Source organism: Malus sylvestris, chromosome 13 (genome assembly GCF_916048215.2).
Source record: "Malus sylvestris chromosome 13, drMalSylv7.2, whole genome shotgun sequence".
In the NCBI taxonomy this organism is placed as follows: Eukaryota; Viridiplantae; Streptophyta; class Magnoliopsida; order Rosales; family Rosaceae; genus Malus; species Malus sylvestris.
In genome coordinates, this window is record NC_062272.1 from 18,619,246 (window position 1) to 18,641,621 (window position 22,376).

Genomic DNA, 22,376 nt, shown 5'->3' on the forward strand with positions numbered 1-22,376 from the left:
TATATAATTCCTCTGAGATTACACGGAAAGAGTTAAATATATAATTGGAAATATTTTTTAAATCAAAGAAAACCCTGCCCACACGTTACATTATACTGAGAAAAAAAAATGTGTGATATATGGATTCAATTGCTATAACAAACAGCTGATGATAAAGTCAAAAATAGACGTGGACGATCATTGAATTCTTCTTGGCGAAACGGAAAAGTTTTTAATTGTTATTTTATTTCAAAAGAGAAGGCCACACCCTGTTTTTCTTCGCCCAAACCCACACTTTCTCTGCAGAATGGCAACTATATTTGTGAATTCAGTTCTGTAGTTATATAACTAACCCGTTTTAACTTTTAACCCTAACCCTAAAAACATATATATAAAAAAGGAATAAAATGTTAGGTCACAAACTGTTGCTGCTAATTCGATTCCTGCATGTTGGAGCAAATTTGAGGTGTAAATTTTAAGAAGAGTACAGATACGAAGTGGATTAATTAGCTGCATAGAAAAAATCACATCATAAAACTTGTGAAAGCCGATGCTCCCTCTCCAAGTATTTACTATCTTCCAAGTCCAATCCATCATATCAGGTGACAAACCATGAATTACTGGCACATATAATAAAAAATTAGATCGAACCGAAATCCTCCGCCAAGCAAAATTACACAAATAAGAAATTAAATAATAATAATAATAATAATAATACACCAGTTCATGAACAATTGATTAGTTGCATAACTGAATTAAAGGTCAGAAACCCAATTGGAAACTAGACATGAATTATTATTCTTTTCCTTGCAAACTGAACATCATCAAAAGGCAGCAAATTAAACTCAAAGAAACTAAAACTAAGCTAGCTTTTATATTGTAACATCCACAAAAACACACCCCCAAAGTTTATCTCCTTCTTTTTAGATCTTAATTCACATCTCTCACTTTCTATCTTGTTTCTAAAATTTATATTTCAATACAACAAAATGAAAATCCCCCACCTCTTCAGTTTCATCTCACTTTTATTAGAAAGGTGGTCTTGAATGCGCCCAATTAGCATAAGCCTCATGCCCAAGATGTCCATGGCCACCATTGGGGATCAGATTTGGAGGCAGATGATGACTGTAAATATTGGGAAGTCCAGATGAAGGATCAGGAAGTTGCTGCTGCTGATGATGCCCCCCACCCCCCAATTGGGCTCCACTGCTCCCACCACCAGTTGGGGAACCTCCATTATTATGCCCTCCTCCTCCTCCTCCTCCTCCTCCTCCTCCACTTCCTCCACCCTCCTCATCCTCCTCAAGAGGCAGCCTCTCATAAGTAGCATTTGCAAATGTTGCTGCCACCACCATCACTGGGCCTGCCGCCACTAGTGACCCCACCACACTTCCTCCAACCACCTGCCCCTGCCCACCGGCTAAATAAACCGTCAGCCCAGTAGACCCGGGAGGGGCAGGACCGGGAAGGAACGCCCCACTCAGAGACAAAATTTCAAACCTCCCGTGAAGCGCCACCACAGCTCCTGGAGCCGCAGGTTGTCTGAGGGTTACGTTGGCGACCGAGCCACTCCCGCTGAGAACACACACGCCTCTCTGCCGCCTCCTGGCGAACTGCGCCACGCTCTCCGCCACGTCAGCGCCGCCGGCAACCTCCATGACGTGACTACGGAGGGAGTTGGGGCTGTCCCGGGTGACGAAGATGGGGGGTTTGGGCTTGTTTTTGGATCCTGGAGGGCGACCTCTTGGCCTGCGGGATCCAATCTCGACTGCGCCTTCTTTGGGCTCATCGTGGTCTCTGTCGTCATCATCGTCTCTGCCACTGCTTCTACCGCTGTTGGTTTCGTTTATGGAAATTTCGAGCTCCCGCTGCTTGCTCAGAGTTGGCGAATTGGTGACTACCGGGTCCATGCCCGGTAGCCCCAAGTTACCACTCCACCAGGGGTTCGCCAGAGTGGCAATTGATGGTCAAATTCGGGGAAAGTATGACAAGGAGGAGGAAACTAAACCTAAATAAGACTATAAAGACAAGCTCCTCAATTTGCCCTATTTAACTCGTTTCACAGTTTGAGATCACCAAGTCAAATCTATATATGTATACATACAGCTCATCAAGAAGAAAAAAGGAAAAAAAGAAAGCAAAGGAAGCTTGTTTAACCTTGTAAGAGAGAGTAGTAGAAGTTGATCAGAGAACCTGGGGAGAAGGGAGAGAATTAGATTGAATTAATTGGTGATGGGAGGAACCCATTAGAGATTGAGTTACACAGGTGATGAAGATGTAACCAAATAAGATGAACAGACGATGGAGAAGTGGTGAGATGATATTAGTGGAGAGAATAAGGAACAGATGCAAAAACCCTTAAACTTGATTGATACAAACAATTAAGCACAAAGAAGAAAGGGAGAATATAAATTAAAATTAAGAAAGCACAGTAATACTAATACTAATACTAGCACACAGAAGGAAAAGACTGAAACGAAAATAAGATAGTATATTTATATAAAAATATACATAAGTAGACACAACTAATTCAAAATTACAAAGTGTTTTATGGGGTTGGTGTTTAATAAGCAAGGCTCTGTTATGATTTGGGGGAGCTGAGGGAGGAGGTTATACCCTTTTTTCTTGTCTCGATCTCTTTTGATCTCTCTTTAATCTCTCTTTAATCTCTCTTTCTCTGTGTATATAAAAAGAAGAAGATTAGATTAGTGGCTGGCTAATCTCTCTTTCTCTGTGTATATAAAAAGAAGAAGATTAGATTAGTGGCTGGCTAGTGATGTGTGCTTTTTTTTTTTTTTTTTGAGAAGGAAGGGAAGGAGGGGGGGTCTTGGAAGGGTTAGGGTTTCGTGGGGTCGCGTGCGCGTGGGGAGGTGTCGTTCACACCGTTGTCTGGGGCCCAACAGACATCTCAATCAGAGAAGGGGATCATCTCTGGATCGCTTCCATCAAATCTTACCAACTAATAAATTCGAATTTTTGAAATTTAATTAAACGGTTAATGTTATTATAACTTTTAAAAAAAATTTCATATTTTTAGCAGTTAGATCAAATTTCAATAATATGATCCGAGAGGATCCCTTTGTGTGTTTTGTCTGCGAGTGTGCATCCGTGTGCATCACAGTACCAAGAAAAGCTGGAGAGGACTGAGAGTGAAACGACCTGCGGATGGATGGATGGATGGATGGATGGATGGGTTAATGGATGGTGTTGCTCTGGCTACTACTACTTCTTTCTCCATGGCCTCCTTTTTTTTGCTGTTTTAATGTACAGTCTTCTTTCCTATAATAGGTTGTAACCCATGTTTTCTTTTGTTGACACACAAACAGAAAAAGGACAGTATTCATATGATTATTTTTTAAGTAGGGATAATCTCCAAAATCCATACATTCGTTATTTGTCTCTCTTTGACCTAAATTAAAGAAAAAACTAATTATTTGACTCCAACTGTGCTACTTTTCTGAAAACAAAATTTTGTACCGTACAAGTCATTGATGTAAAATGTCAGATAAGGTCATGTCTAACTTTTAGGTTAAACTTAAAATTTTTAACTCATAAATAATTTTTTTGCTCCAATCTTAATGTGTTAAATTTTGTACTTGAGATTACTAAAGAATAAACTTAAACTAACATTTTTAAAGTAACATCACTAAATCGACATTATGAAACTCATGGACACTACAAAAGAATATAAAACACATAAAAGAATATAAAACACATGATAGAATATAAAACACATGATAGAAATGTTTAACACATGAAACACATATAAACCATAATTAATAAATCTTGATTAATAACTACATAAAATTAATACAAACGATAACTAATAAACATTATAAAAATTAATACAAACGATAATTAATAAACAACATAATACAAACGATAATTAATAAACAACATAAAAATTAATACAAAAGATAATTAATAAACAACATAAAAAAATTAATCATAATAAGGGTTTAGGGTTCATTCATCATCATAATTTGCTTGACTTGCGCCTTGACTTCGGATAAGGTATTAGATGGTGGACTTGAGATATAGGCATGAGATGGATCATCATCTTGAAATATACTCCTTGCAACATTCTTTCGCATAATTCTCTTTTATCACGGAAGAATTTCTTCCTATTTGGAGTGTATTTGTTGAGGTCCTCCTTCATTATATCAAAATAGAACATTTCTAGCTCCAATTCTAATTGCTTCTCAAATGCCAAGCACATACGAACCGTTTCTTCCTCCCGAGCCTCTCGGTGTTCAAACAATTTTTCAAATCCAGAAGAAATCGTTGCAACAATCAGATCTTGCATCTTTCCTTTTTCTCTTTGCTTCCTTTTGCTTATCTCTTCCTAGGGGCCTTGTAAAAGAAGTTGGGGTCACCGAATTGTTACCTTGATTGCTAACCTTTGCGTTTGAGGCTTCATTAGTAAATAATTTTTCCCATTGTTGGTCCGCATCGGTTTCCCACCTCGGACAATCCTTGAGGACGTCTCAAGCATGATGCAACTTAAAAGTTTGGTTTTTGGGCGTGTTCTTGTATTGTAAATCGTCATTGCTTTGTCACCTTATGCAAGGTATACATAAATACAATTAGTTGCAAAACAAGATTGTGTACATGAAAAATAAACTATGAACGAAGACACTCACCACTTATACGGTGCTCCTTCCACTAGACATGTCATTCATGACTCTCTCCAAGTTTCCCTTCCATAAAGTGCACGATTTGTTGATAACCTTCCACCGATCGTAAATAATACCAACTTCCCTTCGGTTGGTGTTGGAGTTGGAAATGAACTTATCAACAATTTTAGCCCACAAAATTTTTTTATTTTGATTCATGCCAACGGCACCATCTTCACTAGTACAAACCCATGCCAAGCACAAAGCAACTTCTTCCTCATTTGACCAATTATGACCTCTAATATGATCTTTTGGCATCTTGAAAATTTTGGAAATGGGAAGAAAATGAATTTGGAAGATGGTAGAAAGAAAAATTGGAAGAATTGTAGGAGAAAATTGAATTTTGTGTGGGTGTTTGAACAAATACATAGGTATTTTATAGAGTTTTTGGGTGAATTTTGATTTATATAATTTTTTTTAAATTATTTTAGCCATTAGATTGAATTTTGGACCGTTGGATCTTTTTAAACCGTTAGATTTGATCATATATATTAGATCTCAGCCATTAGATTCAATGAATTTATAAATATAAAACCAAATATTAAGTACATTTGAATATGGACCGTTGGATCAACCAACGGTCAGTGTTGGCCAGCACCATTAGATTAAAGCAGAGAGCCGACAGGATCATTATTATGGTCGACAAGTGGCCAACGAGCCCACATGGGCGGGGTCCCTGGGCTGTCGAAGTATTTGGCAACCTGGCATGTTTATGCGTGGGTCACGTGAGACTTGCACGGTTGGGCTTCTGTTTTCCACGCGAACAAGTGGGCCAACTCACTAACCCTGTGTTAAATTCTGGCTGGAATTTGCCCCACATGAGTTTTGGGTAAAACTCATATTTGGCCCAAGGTTTTGAGCAAGTTGGGGTGGGTTTAGAACCTAAAATTTGAGTTTTACTTCAAGGGTTGGAATAGGTCTAAAGATCGATGATGAGATAATGAGGGCTTAATGTTGGGGTTGTATGACTTGATACAAGTCATAAATGAACATCAAACAAGTGTAGCAACAATTTACAATATAAAAGACTTGAGAAATAAAACCTTACGATCTTGATAAGTAGGTCAAGCCTGACTCAAGGTGCATTGGACTTCAGCAGTTAAGTTAGGGTAATTTAGGTACCGTTTGGTACGTAGGACGGGACGGGACGGGACGGGACGGGACGAGCCGTTTGGTCCCACGTTTGGTGCGCCTAAAAACTGTGGAACGGGTTGTCCCATGAGACGAAATTTGGCTGATTTTTTGTTCCACCTCTTCCCCCTGGAACGACCCGTTCCACATCCGTGGAACACAAATTTATAACATTTTATGACAAAATTTCTCCTTATCTTTTTCAATATTTACATCATCCGTTTCATCCTGTTCCGTCCCGTCCCGTCCCGTCCCGTCTGCGTACCAAACGGTACCTTATAGCCCCTAGACCTAGAGAACGGACGTATTGACTTCCTCATAGTTAAGACTGGATTTCTCCTACCATAATGTATAGTGTGTTCTTTTATGTTTGATCAGAACAACTTTAGATTTAATTGTTGGTCCGAAATGGGAGAAGCATCAATCGAACAAATTGGTTGGGGTACGAGACAAATAGGAAGCATAAGGAACAAGAACTTGGGGACATGAGAACGATATGACGGTGCCATATGAAAACCCCTCCACCACCTAAATGTCGAGAGTGTATACAACATTGTCTATTTAACTAACATCATTGAAATTGTTGAAATGCAAAGAAACGTAAATAATTTAGGACCATCAGAAATAGTACTTGTGTTATAGACATTCGACTAATATGGTACTCTGGCACTATGGGAATTAGTATATACTTGTGCAATGACAAAGCTGCTAGCAATCATGAAATTTAGTTAAGAATGAATTAGTAATGGATTTCAAAAAATAACAAAATTAAGAATTGAGTCATGAGTAAGACCACTGATTACAGAATTATTGGCAGCAAATTTGGAAACATCTGATATGCATCCATGCAAGTTGTAGTTAAAATTAAAAAATAGAACCATTGGATTTATTATGAAATAATTAAGTCCATTGGCCAGAAAAACTAAACAAGGACTGGTAAAAATTCAAATTTGTTTATACTTGGAGCAAAGAGGGAGAAGGAGACAGACAAAGATAGGACAGAGATAGGCTGAAAAGAGCAAATTCAGGAATTGGCCTGTCTTAGAGTGCATGTTTCAATAACTGCTAATTAATTCAGCTTGTAATCTGGCGATAGAGATTTAGAGCTGAATCTTATTGTTTCAACTTGCAATCAAAGTATTCAAAGTTAAAAAGGATTGTGGCTACCCACCCCCAACGCACGCCCCCCACCCACCCATCCACGCAACCCCACACACACATATTACTACAAGTGATTTACTACTCTAAGATAAATTAAGAAGATATGAGATTTTGAATTCGAAATGCAGTGAGTTGAAGAAGAAATTTTATCCACCAAAGTAAACCCATCCCATCCAATCCTAGCCTAACCACTCCACCTCTACTATTATAATATTTTTTTAGGAAATTATTATTAGCATTTCAAAAATTTCATTTGGCATTCCAAACTTTTTATATTAAAAAGAAAAATACATTTGTGAGGAGTGTAGAATGAGATTTTTGGAATACTAATAACAGTTCCCTTTTTTTATACTATCAAAATATGATACAATTTATTCTTTGAATGTGTTTAATTTAAACAATAGAAGAAATCATTCATTAGCGTTAGATTAGCCATTTATGTTTATCAAAGAAAGTGGGATCCGACATGCAAAGTTAGATTTTGTTGCAATCCAAATTAGGGAAATTGCTAATCTATTGTAGTGTTGATAAAAAGGTAAAAAAATTTAATATATGACCTCTTATTATTTCATGCAACATATATATATAGACACCCCCAACACATTTGTAATGTAGAGTTGACGACAATGATATCCAACAAAAAAAGAACAAATGAAATATACATGGTGGAGCATCCAAGGTATACTTTCCCAAAGCTTATTTGGCACCATATCTCACTACCACAAGGAGAAAAACTTGGCTGTTCTCTTTTGGCACTCATACTGTTTTGTTTTTCAACTCATCATTAGCGACCTCGTATATGTAATGATGAGTCCTAAATGGAACAAAAGGGTATATTGTCGATGTATGTAAGTTTTCCTTCACATAAAGGTCGGATCCTGTTGTTCCTTCAGCACTGAAACTACTTTGTTTCTTTCGCATCATTAGCAAACTAATATGTAACCGAGTTCTACATGAACAAAAGAGTACACTATTACTTCCGATGTACATAAGTTCTTTTTTTTTTCTTTCCTTTGTGGTAGCTATTGTTTTAGGTTAATTTTCTAATTGATATATAAGTGTGACATGCATCGACGGTGTTACCACCCGAGTTAAAGAAATTATGGATGGGATAGATGTTCATTGATCTTGGTGAAACAGAAGACACATGGCTCATTTGAATGGTTAATTGATGGACCACTATGTTGCTTACATCTTAAACAACTAAGTTAAGGGTTGGTTTCTACATCCACCAGTATAAATCCAGCTCGATACATATTACATCTTATTTTCGAAATACGACTTTGTTTTCCAGTGTTCTTGTTGACAGATCACTAGTGTACATTACTATAATAATCTGCAAAAAAAGAATTCGAACTCAATAATTTGATGAGAAAGACACGTTCCCCAGGCATAGATGTTTACATTTAATCTGCTGCTGCATTTTTTAATTTAAAAAGAAATTACAACTGTCTAACTATATCATGTAGGACAAAGTTGTATTAAGACAAGGGTTGAAAAAGTCCGCAGCTGCTATTTGAACTCTTCCAAATTCAAAAGCAAACTTGGCAAGAACTTTGATTAACAACCTTTGTTTGTATTAGTGACTTGGTTAGCATATTTGTTTGATTAGTGACTCAATTAATTTGTTGCCTTAATTTACCATAACTGTTCTTCATTTCACATTACCAAAGATAGAGTTTACTAGGTTGAATCTCCTAATTATATCTCTGACTAGCTTGATCAAATTGACGTAGAATGTCGGCAGATTTCATTGTGTAAAATTTAATTAAGTGTCATTTGGTACTACAATCTGGTAGTATTCCTCTTCACTTGTAAGTACTTGTAAACGAGAGGTTTTGAACTACATTATTGTTGGCCTATTATGAGGCTAAGTCACCCCTCCTTTTAATGTAGATAATACAATTTGTTAAAAAAACTTAATTAAGTTTTTATGGATGCGCCCCATTGTCAGTGGGGCCCAAAAGAAGGGCATCCCCACCTTATTAGCTCCTCAATTTGGGTCATGCACCTAATCCCCCTATGGCCCTAATAAAACCTAATCTCTTTATTGGAATACTTAATCAGATGATTTGTTTTTTTGTCTGCAAACTACTACCGGCCACTTGGCCATTAAAATAAAGGATTAAAGCTAAATTGACAAAGTCTTGGGTTACTGAAAGAAACTTGCAAATTGCAATGCAATTCTAACGGCTTCATCTAAATGGTTACTTTTAAGAGTTGTTATTGACATTCTAATATTTGTTTGGACGATAAATTTTCAACAAAAACGGGGACTTGCAAGTTGAGCTGCAAATTGCAATGCAACGCTCATGGTTACATCTAAATGGTTAATTTTAAGAGTTGTTATTGACAATCTAAGGTTATGTTTGGGCGAGAAATTTTCAAGTTTCAACGAATTAAGCTCAAGCATCAAAGAATTGATGATGACAAAATAATTAGATATGATAGATTAGAAAAGTCTACCACGATCATTATAAAAGGCATATAAGAGAAAGTTGCAAATAACACCATCCAAAAAAGGTTTTGCTAATACCTCTCACATGCCTTTGAAGTACTAGGTCTTTTCTATTCTCTCATATTAAATTTTTGTTATCCGTTTCCTACTGCAAATTCCTGGGGACTATGAAATCCCGCACTTGGATTATTCTCAATTCTCTGGCAAAAAAAAATCTAAATGAAGTGATATGTTGATTTATTCGACTAAATTAACGTTTTATAATTATAATTAGTAAACTAGATTATTGTCATAGCCTACATTATCCAACAACAACAATCTTTTTAAATGGTCCAGCTACAATAGTACTTACAAACACTAAGCTAACCATTGCATGATCTAACTGTTCCATTGTCATAGCCTACATTATCCAACAACAACAATCTTTTTAAATGCTCCGGCTACAATAGTACTTACAACCACTGAGCTAACCATTGCGAGATCTAACCGTTGCAAAAAATCATGAAAAACCTATATGCAAGACCTAACCGTAGATTTTTAAAACCACTTAGTAATACATACCATAAAATAAAGATTGCTATTCAAGCTAGATTTATTGTCAAACCTAAATTATCCAACATCAATCTATTTAAACCATGATCATGAGCAAGTGCGAAAATACTCCTGAATGATAAGTATAGAAAGTCATGTTGCATCCCCTCATGAGGCATGGAGCGGAGTCACTGCAAAGAAGTTTTGAGGTTAACATATTGATAATGGGTTGAGAATCGGAATTGAACTCTCTGAGATTTAATCTCATGTTGTTCCTCAATAGCTCAGTGGTTGAGCGGTCAAGGTCTCGGGATAAAATTTATAGGCCGGCCGTCAAGGTCTTGGGAGTTGTTTTGAGACAAGCATAACACTTCACAGGCACAACACTAACTTGACTATACTACCACAATTTTCCAAGCAAAACAACCCAAATCCAAAAATGGTTTACATGCCCTGATGCCAAGTTTTACAGCCTACAGTCAGTTGCACTTGCACCTACAACGCTTACGACGACGAAGAACTTGCTTTTCTGTAAATCAATTTCTAATTGACATCCATACATTAACATCGACTACCTCATAAATCACCCCGCCCTAACCAACAAACCGAACGATGAGCTGCATTTAACTTTCCGGTAACAACATAGGGCGGTGAGATCAAGAAAACCGTGCAACAGTATAGGCAAGGGTAAGGCTTTATAAATGTAAAGCGAGAAGCAAATGTCGCTTATGTGTTACTGTACAATTTAACAAGCAGCTCAGCTCCAGCGGCTGAGCAATCCTTTCAGGCATAATACTCTATAGAGAAATGATAAATGTTCCTGCTGATGATCGCTCTCAGATCGTATTTTCAGATGCTCGGCTGTTTGAGAGAGATACATTTGCACCACATTCTTCGCTTGATCAAAAATTTGAGATAAAAAGCATGTATGATTCTGGTTCAGCTCTGCATGAAGTATTTGCGAATCCTGCAAACAAGCAGCAAACCAACATCAACCGCACAATTTGATTAAGTAATCATGATTCCAAACATATGCGACCCTTCATTGATCAACTTAATCATCAAGCCACGCATGAATGATATGGGGAGAGTAGTAATGAACTACCAAAATAACAAAGCCTCATCAACGATTAAAAGTAGGGGAATCAGTTCTAAGAATTCTTACATAAAAGCCAAAACTTCCTGCGTGGTCTTATATAGTATCGAGGAACTTTCTGGAATTGACGGTTGCGGCTTGCAATATCAAAGACATTTTAACAATCCATACAACTCCATGCCCCATACAGTTTCGTTTTCTTTGGAATGATTCCACGAGTCCTCTTTCTCAGCAACTGGGTTCCTATACGGTCTATGATCTTTCTTTGTTACCCATTATCTTGGATCTACTATTCCTTTTGTCTCTCTTTTCTAATTTTGGCATGACCTTAGATCTTCATTGCACATTATCCCACCTTTTCCTCTTGTCCTCTTCGATTACTGCCGCCCCCTCACTTTGAATTATTATCCTCATTCCTAAATCCACATTCATTAACTAATAAAAACACGCATCTTATTCCAATTTCGATCCTAGCTTATAATAACACATCCATCTTAACATCTGCATCTCACACCCTCACCATCCTACATCCACCCGCCTTGATACTTCTGATTCTCGCCTCTGACAACTCGTTCATCAGTCAAAAGCTATCTCTATCAGAATAGTTGAATGCAATTCACAATTTTTTGAGGCCAAGATATCCTTCCCCATTCAATAAAAACATCAATATTGCAGTAAGAGAGCATATGAATAATGTTTTTTTTACCTAAATAGAATGTATATGATTAAGAAGAAAGCCACAAAATATGCCACAAGTACACACGTTCTCCGGCTTGATTTTTTCTCGAATACCTACATAGCAAACAACTTCATCTCTCAGACCATTGCCCATAAATATATATATATATATATATAAATGAAAAAAGAGAGGGATGAAGGCAAAAACTAGTGTAGGAGATCTAGTTTAGGTACCATCTTAAATCGATCCATTGTTCCAGACAATATACCCCTTGACACATCCATGCTATTGCCCTGGTTTTACAGTATAATCAAACAAGTTCAAACATACAAACAATACTAGAGAAAAAGAAACGTCTAACAAGTAGAGTATGTTTAATAACCTTAGAAGCATACCATACGGTCAAGCAAACGATTATGGCTCTCCACCTCTTCATGAATATCACCTGTTAACTGCAAATCGAACATTTCATTTTGTAAGATTAAAGATTGATCAAACCCTGCCAACTCCATACCATTGCATTAGTCTACTATCAACTACAACTTCAACTTCACTTTCAGTAAGAAGAACAGTATCTAGCATCAGACCTGTCTAAATCTAAGCATAACAACAACAATAAAGCCTTTTCTCACTAAGTGGGGTCAGCTGTATGAATTCTAAAACGTCATTGCGCTCGAATTTGTGCCACGTCTTTCGTTAGATCCAAGTGTCTTTTCTTAGAGTCTCTTCCAAAGTCTTCCTAAGTCTTCCTCTGCCCCTTCGGCTCTGAACCTCTGTCCCATAATCGCATCTTCTAACCGGAGCATCATTAGGCCTTCGTTTCACATGTCTAAACCACCATAACCGATTTCAGCTACTCCTACTTTACATCAGATATCCTTATTCCTAATCTTATCTTTTCTCGTGTGCCCACACATCCAGCGAAGCATTCTCATCTCCGCTACACCCATTTTATGTACGTGTTGATGCTTCACCGCCCAACATTTCGTGCTATAAAGCATTGCTGGCCTTATTGTCATCCTATAAAATATTACCTTGAGCTTCAGTGGCATACGACGGTCACACAACACGCCGGATGCACTCTTCTACTTCATCCACCCAGCTTGTATTTTATGGTTGAGGTCTCCATCCAACTCTCTGTTCTTTCGCAATATAGATCCTACATAGCGAAAGCGGTCGCTCTTAGGTACTTCCTGATCTCCAATCCTCACCTATAACTCATTTGAACCTCCATTTGCACTAAACTTGTACTCCATATACTCTGTCCTTGATCAACTTAGGCGAAAACCTTTAGATTCCAACACTTCTCTCCAAAGGTTAAGCTTTGCATTTGCTCCTTCGTGAGCTTCATCTATCAACATTATATCAGTTGCGAAAAACATACACCAAGGAATACCATCTTGAATATATCCCGTTAACTCATCCATTACCAATGCAAAAAGGTAAGGACTTAAAGATGAGCCTTGATGTAACCCTACAATTATGAGCAAGCTTTCGGTTTGTCCTTCGTGAGTTCTTACTGCAGTCCTTGCTCCATCATACATATCCTTTATAGCTTGGATTTATACTACTCATACTCCTTTCTTCTCTAAAATCCTCCAAAGAATTTCCAAATCTATAAAGACCATGTGCAAATCCTTTTTCATATCTCTATATCTTTCTATCTATCTTCGTAAGAGATAGATAGCCTCCATAGTTGAGCGCCCTGGCATAGACCCAAATTAGTTGTTCGAGACCCGTGTCTCTTACCTCAGTCTATGCTCAATTACTCTCTCCAGAGCTTCATTGTATGACCCATTAACTTAATACCCCTATAGTTCATGCAATTTTGTACATCGCCCTTATTCTTGTAGATAGACACCCAAGTGCTCTTTCGCCACTCATTCATTTAAATCTAAGCATGCATTAAAATATATCAATTGACATCAATGACAATCGATGACATTTTGAATGTATAAATAGATAAAGGAGTCGGCACGCGTGTGATCAGGTGCATGTAGACTTATGCATGGTGAACAGGCAAGCTGTGTCTATTCGTACTGAAATCGAACACACTGCACATGTTCTGGGGATTTTCAAGGCAATTTGGCACTCACCCTGGATTATTCCTGTACAATTATTCGAGGATAGTATATACGCATCTTAGAAATTTATCCAATGATGTTAACAATTGAGCGTACTAAAACCTGCTGGCATTCAAAAACATTATGGTAACTAATAACAGCATAGACCAAAAAAATTAGAGTTGGTTCACAGGGTGGCATAACGATTGACCTGAGTTCCGTCAACAAAAAACCAGACAGCAAAGGCATCTGAATATGGGCCAGATTTCGGTGACCCCTTTCATGCTTATGCACCAAGCATGCTGTTTTGATGAATTTTAGTTATTACCATTCATAGGAAAGTCTGTAATTCTGTATGTTCTATTAGCACCCTTGAATAGATACCCTACAATTTTTCAAGTCCTAAGCAGTCGACACATTATGGCAACAGAATATATACCCACTTTCTAAAACAGCAGGGCTCATATGAACTTATACAATGTTACATAAAGATATGTTCATGTCTACAACAACAACAAAGCCTTGTCCTACTAAGTGGGGTCGGTTGTATGAATCCTAGAACGCCAGTGCGCTCGGTTATGCGTCAAGTCTTCCATTATCTTTAATTACTCCACGTCTTTTCTTAAAGTCTCTTTCAAAGGCTTCCTAGGTCTTCCACTACCCCTTTTGCCCCAAGTATCTATCTCATAATCGTATGTTCTAATTGGAGCATCTGCAGATCTTCAATTCACATGTTCAAACCACTTTAACCGATTCTCTCTCATCTTATCTTCAATTGCAGCCACTCATACGCTTGTATTCTATGGTTGAGATCTTCATTCAATTCTCCGTTCTTTTGCAAGATAGACTCAAGATAACAAAAGCATTCACTCTTCGGTACTTCCGAATCTTCGATCCTCACCCCTATCTCATTTGAAACCAATTCCCATAAAACTTGCATTTATATACTCTGTCTTTGACCTACTAAGGCGAAGACCTTTAGATTCCAACACACTTTCCACCAAAGTTTAAGCTTCCACACTCCCTCCTACATTTCATCTGTTAGCACTATATCATATGCCAAAAGCATAAACCAAGTGATCTCTTCTTGAATGTACTATTAACTCATCCTTTTGCATGCCTCTGTATCAATCCATGGGTCTTCATAAGAGATAAGTTGCCTCCATAGTCTTGTATGAGTGGGGTGTCTAGTGCCTCAGTCTATGCTCAATTACTCTCACCCAAAATATTTTCACGTCTCATAGAATATAAGGCATGTTAAGATATTTATGAAACAAAGATTCAAAGCAACAAAGTTAGCCAGTAAAGAGATGTTTATTGCACTCACTCTCTTGAGAAAAACAACTCGGTCTTGTAAACTTTGCACGGACTTGTCATTGTCATGCTCATTAATGTCGTGGGAGTATGAGGAGGAGGCCCTAAGACCACCTTCCTCAAGGCCATCCAAAAGGGATGCTTTGGAGGAACGGTGCTCCCTACAAAAAGAGCAAACATAGTTAAGTATTAGACAAATGTACCTGGGGACCACAAGAACATATTAGGGGTTGACACCACTACCTTGAACAATACTCAAACGTGACAGTGCAAAGGAAGTTTAAGATTGTCCTAGCACCGGTTTGTGGCAAGGGCTTGTAATTAAACAAAACTAACGCGTTAAATAAAGTTAATAAACGCATAATAGTAGTACGAAACAACAGAAAAAGCATGACGTTTGTAGTATTTCTGGACTAGGAATGCTTAAAGCAAGTACCAAACCAACACCTTGTCCCCTTTTTCACAGATTTCCTTCCGACTAATCCCGACTAATCCCGACTATTAGCAATACTTCTATCCTCAACTTGTAAATTAATTAAACCAACACTAAATCCAATCACCATTTAATCTCATCCCCTCTCCTCTCATCGGATAAATTTGATTACAAGAGGAAAAACACGCAAAATAAATTAACCTGCATTTTTAAAGCAAACCAAGATTAAGGCCTCAGATAATCTAAAATTGACCTCCTACTTAGTGCTAATTACAAGATCTAACCAATAAATTTCAAAATTAATAATAAAATTAGCTTGCGTTCCCAGAGAAAATAAATGCTGAAGCTGTTAAAATTCGAGATCCTGATATATAATATACGTTCGGATCAGAGAGGACGAACCTTCTGTAGCTCATTGGCAGCGGTGTTGGCAGACTCGACGTCGTTTTGCGACGGAGTTTGGAGAGTGCGAGGGTGAAAGTTCGAAATGGTTGATCCTCCTGCGTTTGGCTGCTGAGAAAATGTGGGAAAGGAAAGGAAAATGAAGAGGAAATGTGAGGAATTGATTTGAACGGAACGCAAAGGCAGTTATTGGCAATTCCACGTGGTGCCTTAAATTGGGCTTGCCGCCAACAGGCCTTGGTCCAGAAACTTTTAGGATAACCGATAATCTTTTTTTTTTCTTTTTTTTTTTTGGTTACCCACACAGGTTAAAATTTGAACTACCTGTGTTTTAAATTGAGCAATGAGATTTGAACTAACTGTATTTTGCTCCCTTCATATTTAAAGTTGTTTTTAAAGTGAGCGACGAGTTCCTTTTTTTTTTTTCTTTTTGACATTGCTCTATGAGGTTTTAAAATTGTACGAATTATATTTTTTGTCTCTTGAACATCTAATTATTCATGCAATTGATGAGTTTTTTAGTCAACGTGAGGCAAATGTTGCTTATACGTTAGTTTATATAAAGATTTCACACTCACCATGTTATCAAATTAACGATGGATAACACAACCAATTCAACCAAAAGCATAAATCGATACAATTTCAATATCTTATGATGCAAAATGAGAAATATATTGTCTATTTGTCTAACAATCCATAACTTAGTATGTTGATCATAGCAATGTGCTATCTCCTCCTCTGTAATAAGTTTGAATGTCTCACCCATAATTTAGATGTGTTAGTATAAGTTGACAAAAAAATTAAAATGAGTTAGTATAAAAAATAAAAAAAAATTAAATTTTCCATTACCCTTGTTGGATATAATAACGAAATAGTTATAAAAAGAGCGCTACATTTATTACATTTCTACTTTTTTCGATAGTTTTTAATTAGGGTAATACTAGAAAAATTAAATTTGTAGACAAAGATTTGAAAATTAAGGTATCGTTTGGTATGCAGGTGGGACAGGACGGAACAGAATGAGACGGGACGAAATGGAGAGGGAGCAAAGATGCCCTCGGATGGAAACAAGGAGGAAGAAGAATGAGACGGAGAGGTTATAATTTTGTGTTCTACGGATGTGGAACGAGTCGTTTAAGGGGGTGAGGCAGAACGAAAATTCATCCAAATTCGTCATGTGGAACAACGCGTTCCACCCGTTTTAGGCGCACCAAACGTGGGACGGAACGCCTCGTCTCACTCCGTTCCGTCCCGTCCTACGTACCAAACAGTACCTAAAAAACATGAAAGTTGATGATTGAATTATTACTTAAACGTTGATAAACGTGTTCATTCCTATTGATGATACATTATTTAATTTGCAAATTTTATTCTTAAATTTAGTCTCATTTTCGCTGACAGTGTCAAGTATAACATGATGTAAATAGTCAAATCCCATTAATATTAATAAGGCTGTTTCAAAAGCAGAGTCAATGCCCTCTTCCACCTCCTACCACCAGTTTAATGCCTGCAAGCAACAACCTACTTGGACCATATAGCGGTAAATACATATTTATTATTATTAGAGCCTCACACAATCCTTCACAATTTCAGATCTTTTCTGTTTATTAATTGAAATAATCCATCTAAATTATGCCTAATTTTACCCCATTTACCATTCCAAAAAAGAGAATATGAAAGAGATGAAAGTAAAAGTGTTGCAGAAAATTTAGCATTCTCAGTAAAGGATTAATGCATGATATGGATGGTATCACAGGGCATCAAACACAGAAGAATCCAGGTCAATAAACTGCCAGTTTCAGTATGTCAAATACAACAAGTAAAATCTAAAGTACTAACCTGTTCAATATTTGAAGAGTAAATTGTAGCAATGATCCTTTAATTTTAATCAAATTAAAGTAATAATTTCTCGACTAAAACTCTATTAGCATTGGTTCCTCAACTCATCAAAACATGTAGCTATGGTCTTTTTTGTCGACTTCATCAGAATTTTATCAAAATAAGTTATGTTGAAAGGACTATAGCTACAATTTGGATAAATTTGAAGGACCATTTTCTCCAATTGGGTTAAAGTTGAGGGATCATTTCTCTAATTGGATTAAAGTTGAGGGACCATTGGTAATGAATTTTTAGTTAAGGGACCATAGATCCACGTTTTGATGAGTTAAGGGACTAATAGTAATAAATTTTTAGTTTATGAATCATTACTCTAATTGAATTAAAGTTGAGAGAATTAAAGTTGAGAGAGCATGCTCAGAATTACACATTCATGTCTACCCGGAACGAAAATACCCTTTCAAAAAACCTTAGCCGCTCCCTCCCTTTTCTCTCTCACACAGAGTAAATCACAAACTTCCTCAATGCCGCCGACTCCTTCCTTGGGTTGGGGTCGGCCGGCAACCCCTTTCCCCTATTCTCTTTTCCTTTTCTTTATTTATGCTTGTGAGTTTTCCTGGCATCCTTCACCATTTTTCGATGTTCTTCACCATATTTTGATGTTTATTACCGTCTTCTTTGTCTTGACGAACCCAATCCCCAGCCTTCAACCCTCGCCCCACAACCCCTAACATTCATATCTTCCACCTCTGTTCAAAGCCAAGAGCGACGCACCTGGTTTGGTCAGTAGATCTCGGCCCTTAATTCACATCTATGTACCCAACCGACATGTCAAAAACTCGGGTCAAAAACTCGGGGCCAAGCGTGCTGCGGTTTTGCTCAAAGCGAGCGTGTTTTAGATGCCTCCTTAGCCTCATCCCCTTCCCTTTTGTTTTGGTTTTGGTTCTACTTCTAGGGGCTTGTTTTGGTGGTTCATATATGTTGGCTCATCTCCGGTATGGCGGTTTTGGTGGCAAATTTTGGTTGGGGATTTTTCCTTCTTGTTGGTTGCTTTGTGGTGCAATTCCTTCGTTGAATTCAGCGCGAAGTTGGTTTTCTTCGAGCAATTACCTTTGTGGTCGCAGTCGAGGTGATGGCATCAGTGGCGATCGGCCTTTGCTGGTTCTGGCTCTGGGTTTTTTGTTTTGTCTGCTTTTTTTGCTGATGGGCTTTGGCTATCGCCACTTTATTGGGCTAGTTTGTTGTACTTGTAATGGGCATTTCTCATTCAATGAATTTGATTGTCCTCTGTCCCCCCAAAAAAAAATTATGTCTACCCGGAACGAATGAAGTCATGGATCGAGGAAGGAATGTTATGTGGTAGGGAGCACTGAGGAAGTTAGTAACTGGAAGAATTTCAATACCCGTGGTTTGCTAGAAGCGGGGAATTTAAGAATCAGAGTAATTCCGATATACATTCTATGAAAGTAATGTCGTAAAAAATAAAAGAAAAAGAACAACACAGACGAATTGGCTGGGGGTGGTGAACACATCCTGGCAGATCAATGCTCGTCATGTCCATAAAATGTTTAGCTAGTGTGCAAAAGAAGATTCAACCTTTAGACTTAGGACGGCTTCAGACCCGAGGGCACGTTGATGCTTTCTTTTGAGTGCAACGAGGCACCTTCAGTCACGGCAGGTTTTCCCAAAGAAGTACTCGTTACCCCGCCCACACGCATACACTCACAGAGGTCTGCAGACTGCAAATGCAACATTTGGATTCATAGGAAACTGCACTCGTGCATCGAAAACTCTATTTGTTCTCTTTCATTTTTCGGCACATAGCACATAATCTAGCATAATCAAAGAAGAAGTATTAACTTTACACCAACATATGTACAATTCTACAACAAAAGACACTTTTCTTAGAATTATGTACTTCACAAGTCAAAGCTTCACATACCTTGCAACAAACTACAACAATCAAATCTTGAGCGGACAAAGTATTCAGTGTGAATTGCGAAACGTTGATATATTCACATCCTGTTGAACTATCATCTACATGTTTATCCAAGTGATCGGAATTAAGAACAACTTCTTATCACAGCCACCGCCTTGGCGATTTCAAATCCAATGACGGAGTCAATCAATCAACAAATGAAGCCCCGCATTGCATTTGCCACTCCATGCAGTCTTCAAAATCAAAACTACTTGCACAATCCAGTAATGCATTTTGCTGATGCTCGTAGCGGCATATATAATTCAACCCAACAAGCAGCTTACAAATAGCTGCCTCTGTCTTGTCTCGATCAGCAAAATACAATGTCTGTAGCAGAAGAACATTTGTGCGCGTAACAATCTGCGTTTGCTCAAAATTACGCTCGCTCTGCCATCTCATCATGTTGTGCGCCAATGGGGCGAGCCACCTCAAAATCCCGTCAAGAGTCTCCTTCCAATCATGCGCAAGAGGCGCATCATATATGGCCATATTCTTGGCATAGGACTTGAGATTAGTCCTCAGACCCATCCTTACACTCGTTGGTAACATATGATACAAATCGTCCCTCGCTTCCTCGCCGACTAGATAAGGATATCGAAGCAACTTCTCTATAACAATTATAACATTTGCGTAATGTAAAGCTAGAGCAGAGCCTCCCACAGTAGAAGGAGGGGCATAAACCATTAACTTACTCTTGGGACCAAACCGTGCACCACCATTCGTTCCGCCACACTTGGATTGAAGGTGAACACCCGTTTGTGCTCGATTAAAACAACCCGAATGGTTCGGATACTCTCTCCTTAAACCGCCATTTGCAACACTGCAACCCGAAATTTGGCTACTCCTGTCATCATAATTACCAGCACCACCATAATCATCATCATCAACTGTACCGCTCATTCTAAGGCAGTCCATGAAAATCCTCCCGGGGCTTGCTCCGCACGGAGGGTTCAAATCCTCCGCTCGAAACGCCCCAAATTCACCTCTCCTCGAATCAAACTGAGGCTTAAAAGATGACCCCTTTTTCAGCACCACAGCCTTCTCAACCGGACCCGAATGCAACCCTTCTTTCCTACTAGCAACCCTCTTTAACGGCTCAGAAGCCACCTGAGAAACCCTCCTCACATCAATCTGACCGGACACCGTAGGCGGTGAAGCTCCACCAATCAACCCAACACGGTCCTTGCTCAAAACAGAGTCTCCGAAAACAGCCTGAATTGTGGCGAAAATAGTACAGACCGTCCTGGCGAGCAATTCCACAACTTTATCATACGTTTGGTTCCAAAGAGAGACATCCTTGAGATGCCTGACATCCTGCTTTTGCCAAACGAGCTTCTGCTCAAAAGCCCTTTTGCTCTCCTCGTGCTGATTGTGCTGAAATTTCTTGGTGGCCTGCTCCAACTCATTCAAAACCTCCATTTCGCTGTACAAATTGGAAGTAGCATTCACATACCTCTCCATTTTTCTCACCATACCCTCCATGTCTTTTACCAAAAACCCCAACTCCTTCACATCAATGACCCCATTAACGAGGTCAGCATAGACATGCTCGAACCCCTGCAGAGCCGGCTCGACGCACCGCTTCCCGAGCCTCCCCACGACGGCGGCGACCCGGTTCAGCTCCTCCAGCTTCTCCGCCATGGCGAGCTCGAGAAGATAGGCCCCGTCAGCGGAGACCAGGTTGAGCACTCCCTCGGACTTCAAGATCTCGTTTTTGAGCTTCGAGATCTCGGAGTCCGTGAGGGACTTGTGGAGATGGACGGTCTTGGACATGACATTGGCGACCTCGAAGGAGAGAATGCCAACGGTCTGCTTCCGGGTTTTGGCGCCAGCGGCGGGTTGAGATTTGGAGACTGATGATTTCTTCGAAGGTTGAAAAGGAAGAGCGTGCTTGAGATTGGAGCTTACCTGGTTACCCATCTTCAAAATCCAAGGCTCTGCAACCATTGCTGCGAAGATCCGGAGCTCAAAGTAACTGGGTCAGGCCAAAACGCCGGCGGAAACCCGATTTCATGCGTGAAATCTCGGTACCCTTTAGAGCTGGCCAGCTATGGCGGTGAATGGAAGGTGAGATTTTGCCGGCGAAAGCAAGAACAGAGGAAGGAAAGCAGAGAGGGGTTGGAGGATTCTGGGCGTGGGGAGAGAGTGGGAAGGCGCAATTGATTGGAGGGAAAAGAAAGGTGTGGGGGAATCACCAATCAGTGGATGAATTTAAAGTGGTGGAAACTTTTCAAAACTTTTCAAAGTGGCTCTGACTCTGACTTTCTGCAGTTATCTGGGTTTTGAATTTGTTTGCATCTTTTGTTTTTCTGGAAAATTTATTTGATATTTAAAAAAAACCCTCTCTTTTACCTCTCTTCATTTTGATGAGTAAAATGAAGCCTAGTAGGTACTTAAATTACAAGAATTTTAAATAAGAGGATCTTAGAGATCAATTCTTAGCCGTTTATCGTATATCTTATGATCAGCTTTCGCTAGATACTGTTTGTGTTCAATTTTAAATAAAAAATTCAAAATAATTTCTAACCGTTGATATCTAGGATCATATTCCTGTTTTGTATGCTTAAATATAAGATTTTGTTGCAGTCCTATTAGATTAGGAATGTGATTGTGTAAATCTTAGTATATATGGGAATGTA

General features: G+C 38.6%; 3 protein-coding genes across 4 annotated transcripts; all 3 read right to left on the reverse strand.

Annotated features, from left to right (window-relative positions):
* Positions 1-753: 753 nt before the first annotated feature.
* Positions 754-2,642, reverse strand: LOC126595665 (AT-hook motif nuclear-localized protein 20-like). 2 transcript variants are annotated; one of them, XM_050261963.1, is made up of 2 exons: positions 1,259-2,641; positions 754-1,225 (listed from the first exon to the last, which is right to left on the reverse strand). In XM_050261963.1, exons 1-2 carry the CDS (start codon positions 1,887-1,889, stop codon positions 1,008-1,010), a joined length of 849 nt encoding a protein of 282 aa, XP_050117920.1. In that variant the 5' UTR covers positions 1,890-2,641; the 3' UTR covers positions 754-1,007. The 2 variants fall into 2 exon arrangements, with proteins under 2 accessions (XP_050117920.1, XP_050117919.1); XM_050261962.1 differs by having other exon boundaries at positions 754-2,642.
* A 7,970-nt stretch (positions 2,643-10,612) lies between these two features.
* LOC126597669 (bet1-like SNARE 1-1) lies at positions 10,613-16,098 on the reverse strand. Its single transcript, XM_050264482.1, has 6 exons — positions 15,924-16,098; positions 15,102-15,249; positions 12,107-12,163; positions 11,945-12,004; positions 11,739-11,824; positions 10,613-10,903 (listed from the first exon to the last, which is right to left on the reverse strand). Exons 1-6 carry the CDS (start codon positions 15,935-15,937, stop codon positions 10,876-10,878), a joined length of 393 nt encoding a protein of 130 aa, XP_050120439.1. The 5' UTR covers positions 15,938-16,098; the 3' UTR covers positions 10,613-10,875.
* A 3,070-nt stretch (positions 16,099-19,168) lies between these two features.
* On the reverse strand, positions 19,169-21,999 carry LOC126597633 (protein PSK SIMULATOR 3-like). The gene is made up of 2 exons (XM_050264439.1): positions 19,702-21,999; positions 19,169-19,591 (listed from the first exon to the last, which is right to left on the reverse strand). The coding sequence occupies exon 1, from the start codon at positions 21,682-21,684 to the stop codon at positions 19,885-19,887; it is 1,800 nt and encodes a 599-aa protein (XP_050120396.1). The 5' UTR covers positions 21,685-21,999; the 3' UTR covers positions 19,169-19,591; positions 19,702-19,884.
* Between the last annotated feature and the right edge of the window lie 377 nt (positions 22,000-22,376).

Bases quoted from the DNA above. Each gene is read 5' to 3' on its own strand.
- LOC126597633 (XM_050264439.1), bottom strand. From the start codon at position 21,684: ATGGTTGCAGAGCCTTGGATTTTGAAGATGGGTAACCAGGTAAGCTCC.
- LOC126595665 (XM_050261962.1), bottom strand. From the start codon at position 1,889: ATGGACCCGGTAGTCACCAATTCGCCAACTCTGAGCAAGCAGCGGGAG.
- LOC126597669 (XM_050264482.1), bottom strand. The intron at 11,825-11,944 runs GTACCTAAACTA...TTTGCTATGTAG, and splicing joins CAATGGATCGATTTAAGATG to GTATTCGAGAAAAAATCAAG. The intron at 10,904-11,738 runs GTAAAAAAAACA...GCTTGTTTGCAG, and splicing joins ATCATATACATTCTATTTAG to GATTCGCAAATACTTCATGC.